The sequence below is a fragment of the Drosophila gunungcola genome, chromosome 3R (assembly GCF_025200985.1).
Source record: "Drosophila gunungcola strain Sukarami chromosome 3R, Dgunungcola_SK_2, whole genome shotgun sequence".
NCBI lineage: Eukaryota > Metazoa > Arthropoda > Insecta > Diptera > Drosophilidae > Drosophila > Drosophila gunungcola.
Genome location: NC_069139.1, coordinates 10,408,847 through 10,415,569, shown reverse-complemented (window position 1 = coordinate 10,415,569; position 6,723 = coordinate 10,408,847). Strand labels below are relative to the sequence as shown.

Sequence of the window (6,723 nt, the reverse complement as noted above, 5' to 3'; positions counted from 1 at the left end):
GCTTTGCATGAAAATGAAAACGCACGAATATTGTGCAACATTTTTGGACCGGAGCAGCAGCAAAAAACAAGATCAGTATTAACAATGTACCACGCATTTTTTGAAAAGTTGTCCGTGCCACGTTTTTGTTCTTTTATTTAACTCAATTTTTGTTCGGGGTTGACGTTGTCGCATGAGCATTAAATGCCGAAATTTTGTATTATCGACCCGGTTTGACTGCATCGAGTCTGGCTGACTCCTTTTTCTCTATTTAATCTCGCTTGTTAATTTTTTTTTTTTTGCTCGGCTTTTTGCTTTTTAAACATGCTATTAATTTTTAATGGCGTGTGACATTTTTGTTTACGCACAGCCTCAATGTAGAGCAAAACATTAGCATGTCTGCGGTATTAGTTTACCATTTTTCTTGCTGCCATTGAGCCATTTGACGGAGTTTTAATTGATATTTATCGCTGGACGATTGCCATGTTCATCATAATAGAGTCGTGTAGCCGACAAAAAGCTCATTACTTTGCCTGGCTGGCGGTTGAATGGTAAAACGCGCCTACAATTTGGCCATTTGATTAGCCTCACCTCGCCATGGTCGTCAGGCCACAAATGGCCGATCCAATCCGGCACATAAAATCCAATTTAATTAAGTTAGACTCTCGGATTGAGACGCAGTCGGAGGATCGGTTCTAAGACTGCGACTGAGACTGAGATTGAGGCCCACAACAGCAGCTGCCGTGGCAGACAACCTTGCCGGCATTCTTAACGTGTTCAAGATTTTTACCAACGCACTGCTTTTAGGTTTGTTGTTGTCGCGTTCACTTTTCAAATGCTTACGAAATGTCAATATTCGGCACAAAGTTATTTGTTATTTGATCGAATCGATTGAGCAATTGCTGATATACAATTTTTCTGTGTTTGTGTTCCTTTTTACGATTTGTTCTTTCTGTCTAACGGTTTCTCATTGATTTGTTAGCTAATTGTGTACGAAAAATGTAATTAAAATTAAAACGAGTAACTGGAAACCCGCAACGCTTGCATGTCAGCTTGACAAACGAAAAATAAGTAAATAAAAAGTGTTAACACCCAGATCGCACAGCTGGCGACACATTGCGAGTGTGAGTCACGATTGCATAGGAGTAGAGTTACTCTAAGAACTAATACAAATCGACTCAAAAAATAAATTTTTTAGATGATTATATATTTTTTATTGAAGAGCACTTGTTCACATATAAGTGATACACCCAAAATGGTTCACACACTTTACTTTCTAAATCGACAAATGAATTTTACATAATTTCATTAAATATTGCCACCATGACATTTCATTTTTACCATTTTTTTCAAAAATATTGCCCAAAGCTCAATTGGGCTTGCGATTTCCTAGACAAGCATAAGCCCAATTTGCTTTCATTGTTGTGGGTAATAAACAGACCCTGAGCTATATATGGCAAGGTTAACTATTATTTTTGATCGCTATCACTTGCAAAAGCCAATATTTCTAATCCCATTTTCGCAAACACCCGACTTCCTGGCAACACCAATGATGGGTGTCTCTTTTTGCCTAACTAATGGCTGCCTTAATCAAGTCTTCTATATGCCAATTAAATCGATCGCCGCAAGCAATGTTAGTTAAGCCATAACTTTTTGAAAACGGGGCTTCTGTGTTAGCCAGCCATTCATGTATTATGCATATATTGCTTTTAGGAGTTGGCCGAATAAGCACAAATAGTAAATCTATCAAAATATTTCTGTAAATGCATGAAAAATCCATGGTTTTTGCTTTGACTTGGTTAAATCAGGTAACTTTCAGAATGCGTATTACAATTTCGAAACTTAATTTTTTAATGTAACAAGTCGGTGAAAGGTTGATGAACGACTTAATTTGAATGGGTTCATAAAACTCTGATTCACTAACTGCTAAATTCCGAAATAACGCAATCTAAATCATTAGGAGTTACTTAAAATTAAAACTTTCTTAAGTTCATTCATGACATCACTGTCATATCAAGATAACCTGTTAAAAGTTTTAAATAATGCTACAATGCGTTTCTTATTTTTTTGAGAACTCCGAGTGTTTTGATATAAAAGAATTCATTTTTTTGAAGGAAGTTATCAGTTGTTTTCCATTCATCAATCGAGCACCTAACCAGAATATTCAGCAAATAAAATGGCATTCCGTTATGTTTTCGTGATCAGTGCCCTGATTGTCCTGGCTCAAGGATCGTATTTGTCATCTGTGGAGCACGAGTCGTTGGCTGGAGTCCATCACTCTGGAGTGGTTTCGTCTGGAGCTCCAGTGGTGGGCGTTCCACGTGGCCATTCGGCTGCTCCCCAATCCCAACGTCCCGCCTCCGGTCATGGATCAATCTCTGGTCCAGTTGGAGGATCACGTCGATTGAGCGGGGCTGGAGTTGCTGGATCCCGTCCTCATGGAGCTGTTCGACGTCCTTCTGCTGGAGCTCATGGTCGTCCACTTGGAGGTGCAGCTGGCCACGGAAACGTTCACCAGAATCGCAATCGCAAGCCCTATTAGGACTATCCATACACCTTCAGCAAATGACAAAATTTATTACGATCTTAGCCTTTTTTGTACTTTTTTTAAATGATTTTCACTTACCCATCTACTGCAAATTATAACAATTGTTATAGAAAAAATCATATAAAACGTGTAATACTTATTTTAGAATGGTGGGGATGGCATCAAACATTATGATTAAAATCAGCAACAAATTTAACGATGCACAGTTTATTGCCAGTAGATAATTCTTAACACCAATCGCACTTTTAATGAACTGGTTAATGCAGCAATTAAAGTATTAGCGACCAGCTAAGCACCCAAAATATGGTTTAAACATTTTTTGGTAGTTGTTGGCCCAAAGCGAATTGTTAAGTAAGTCTGTAAAATCTGAAAGTGAAGTGCCAAAGTCACCAGTCATTTTAAGTCTCGTTATCTAGTCTTGAAGTTTGTATTAAAAATTTGTTGTCGAAAACTAATTTCGCTTATATTTTATTAAAATATCTGATATTGACGATATTTTAATTATTATTTTACTTAAAAAAAAATAAATTTAAAAATCGTGGTGTAAAGAAATAAAACTACAATTTTCTCATATTGATATCTTGTATTGTCATTTTGTTAGGTTTCAAATTTGGAAGGTATGAAATTTTTTTCTTTATATAATTTTTATTTTACATAATTTGACGAATAAACAAAAAGTTAAATATTTTATAATTAAAATCTGTTTTCTCTAAAAGTCTTTAACATTATTTATTATTATGAAAAAAAGGTTTTAAAAGTTTAGATAAATGGTTTTTGATTAGCAGTTTAATCTTTTTTTTATAAATGAAATTCTCTTTTAAAACTATAAATGTTAAGTTATTGTTAAATACACGTTTGATTTGGCGAGTGCGTTTTATTGGATTAACAAATCTGACATGTCTCAGGAAATGTGCGGTGTCTCATTTTACTATTTCATTTAGTAAGGTTTCTGGATACGATTGCGACTCTGGGCATGGCCAACTCCTCCGCCAATGGGACGACCAACGTTGACAATGACAGCTGGTCGAGAATGAGATCCTGCCTGGCGACGAGCAGAAGCAGCAACGAGACGAGGAGCTGCCACAGGACGAGGGGCAATCACAGGACGAGGAGCAGACACGGGACGTGGAGCTGAAGGTTGCGCCTGCGATCCGGAGGCTGGACGCACTTCGGGAAAACTAATTGCAGCTCCCGACGAAACACCTCCGGCAGAATGGGCTTCAACGGGGGACTCCGGCTCCACTGGCGAAATGTGCGATCCCTGGGCAAGGACGACCAAGACACTGAGGACAACTACGAAACGGGATGTCATATTTATTCCTTTTTTTTTAGAGGGTAACTGAGATAAATTTTTAGATGTTTGTTAGACAACTGATGGAAACTTCGGAATATGCTTGCTTTTTTATAAGCCATAAAATTAATTTAAATAAAATAAAGATGGCAACCAATTTTCAATTAAATTTTTATATCTCGCATTTAATTACTTAAGGGTAATCGCTGACCTGAAAGCGTAATAAATAACATTTTTACTGGAGTTTCCACTCTGATCCAGTTTTCTTAAATTAAGTACTCCGAACTTCACTTACTTTAAAATGCAGTTCATTTCAATCATCAACATGCTATTATAATTTATGAATGTTAAGTTTAGACGATTTTTATTGCAAGCATTTGAATTATTTTTTAGTTTAACAAAACTATTTGTTTACATAAGATATCTAAAATTTATGTAACATTTAATTATTATTTAAGAAATGATAATCTTACACTTTTTGGAAGAAACTCTGGGCAGTAAAAAAAATGTGTTCAGAATTTATTTATTATGTCGAAATACTTATAGTAATAGGTTACATTTTTGTAGTCATTGTCCATGCATTTTTCCTGTCATTGCATCATTTTAGATTCACATCATATTTTGTCCATGTGCCTATTGGGACTATCAGATCAAGAAGATGATCTACAATTCATAAATACAACTTTATGATAAGTCGAAGTGGAACTGAAAACTAGTTGAACTATTAAAACTTTACCAAAAAAAATTTTTTCTATCAATACCTAGAAATAAATGGAACTAATGTGAACTACACCATTTCAAATCGTTAAATGTCTACTTTTCAGACTCCATATTCAAAATATGCAGAAAGCATAAAAAATATACAAAAAATTACATTTTGGACTTCGCCTTGCTTTTTCTTCGTGCAACTTATGCGTAACAAGTTTCACAATGACGTGAAAACTTTCGAGGAAAAGCCTGAGCACATTTTTTGTTTATTTATTGCATATACAGTTTTACTGCCTTCTCATCATGCATTAACAAATTTTACCGCTGTCGTGGTCCCGAAACTTTTATCCATTGCTGCGTATTAGGTTGGGCGTCGATTCCTACAAGTGTCACAAGAAGAAGAGCCAACGTTCCCAAACAGAGCTTCATGATGAATCGAGGTGGTGCTGGTTCCTATGAGAACTTCTCCAAAAAATGTTCCTTATAAACAGCTGCCAATTAACTGGAGCAAATGTCAATTACACCATTTCAAATCGCTAAACGTCTAATTTTAATATGCATAATAATCTGGTTTATATAATCTATATTGACAACAAAGCGGCGCTTTGGCTTTATTACCATGCAACGTGGCGTAAAATAAATTTCAAAAGCGTCTTGTTCCCGACCCGCGTGAAATAAAATTTATACATTGCTTTTTATATACTATCTATTGATAACGGCAGATTGACATTCCGTTTCGACTTGTTGTTATCCACTTCGTTAATCCACTAAAAATGTAATATTGTTGTTTATAACACTGTTATAGTTGCAGGATTTAATATTCGTTATTACATTAAAAAAGTAAATATATTTAATATTTGTTTTTTTATTACCACTACTCAAATGACAGAAACAATATGTTGGCATACAACTTTTCTTTCCATTTTTGGGTTAAGAGGGTTTACAAGATGGGGTTATAATAAGCTTGCATTTTTGTTATGATTTTGTTATCGTTACTAGAATTGAGTCTGTTTGGTGATTGGCATCTTAGTAGGGTTTCTGGCCGTGATGACGGATCTGATGGACATTGCCGTGTCCGGATCCAACAATAATTGGGGCAGCCACTCCATGGGGATGGCGGATGGGAACCGCAGGACCAACAACCACTCGGGGAGCAGGAATGACCACGGTAGCGGGACGAACGTAGGATACCGGTGCCGGACGAAGGGGAGCAGCAACATAGGAACGAGGTCCGGCCAATCCTGATCCGATCACACGATGAGGTCCTCCAAGCGGAACCGACACAGGGCCATGACTATAGATTGGACGCTGGGGCTGGTGAACAGACGGATGTCCTTGGGAAACGACGACAACCGGAGCTCCAGACGACACGACGCTATAGTGGACTGCCACCTCCGCTTCCTGCTCGATGGGCAAAACATTTGATCCTTGAGCCAGGACAATTATGGCACTGAAGAAAACAATGAAGCGGGATGCCATTTTGCTTGGGTTACTTGGAGTGAAACTGATACTTCTAATGTGGAAAATGAATGCTTTTATAGTCAACCTGGAAAATATACAAATCTGAACATAAAATACAAAAGCACTTAATAAATTATTATTAATGGGATGGAGACACGTGTGCCAGAGAACTTTTTAACTTGACCCAGCTGCTTAGGAACTTCGACCTCTGAACTTTTTAAAAAACAACCTAAGTTCACTGATCTTATTATCTCGTTCTAAGTAAATTGTTTACATTTCAGCGAACTCAAAAGTAACTGAATATTCGTGTATGCTTATTTTTAAGATATATATTATTTAATGCTTATTTTTAAGGTATTTTGTTTTACTTTGCCAAAATTCTGTGCAATATTTTAAAGATAATCCATGCAAAATATACTCGCTTAAGTAATAATAATTTAAAAATATATATTAATAAATGCAGGTAAATTGCTAAACAGTAAGCAGGCTTTTCACCTGTTTCATGCCTCTTATATTTTTAACTTGAGTTCTGGTTAATCAATAACGGTTATAAAGGTTATACAAAATCGAGTTACTATCTGTTAGCTTTGTTAGAGTTCTATTTTCAATTTAAAGCAGTGGTCGGCACACATACTATAACATATATATTTTTTATAGGGTCGGAAATGTCTACTTCACTGCGTTGAAAACTTCTGAGTGAGTATAAAAACAAACGTTTCCATACAACTTTAAAAAT

General features: G+C 36.2%; 3 protein-coding genes across 3 annotated transcripts; 1 reads left to right on the top strand and 2 right to left on the bottom strand.

Annotated features, from left to right (window-relative positions):
* The first annotated feature begins 2,087 nt into the window (after window positions 1–2,087).
* LOC128260550 (uncharacterized) lies at window positions 2,088–2,642 on the top strand. Its single transcript, XM_052993661.1, has one exon. It carries the CDS (start codon window positions 2,156–2,158, stop codon window positions 2,519–2,521), a length of 366 nt encoding a protein of 121 aa, XP_052849621.1. The 5' UTR covers window positions 2,088–2,155; the 3' UTR covers window positions 2,522–2,642.
* Window positions 2,643–3,375: 733 nt separating this feature from the next.
* LOC128261778 (uncharacterized) lies at window positions 3,376–3,926 on the bottom strand. Its single transcript, XM_052995639.1, has one exon. It carries the CDS (start codon window positions 3,837–3,839, stop codon window positions 3,465–3,467), a length of 375 nt encoding a protein of 124 aa, XP_052851599.1. The 5' UTR covers window positions 3,840–3,926; the 3' UTR covers window positions 3,376–3,464.
* A 1,626-nt stretch (window positions 3,927–5,552) lies between these two features.
* On the bottom strand, window positions 5,553–6,005 carry LOC128252060 (uncharacterized). The gene has a single exon (XM_052979451.1). It carries the CDS (start codon window positions 6,003–6,005, stop codon window positions 5,553–5,555), a length of 453 nt encoding a protein of 150 aa, XP_052835411.1.
* Between the last annotated feature and the right edge of the window lie 718 nt (window positions 6,006–6,723).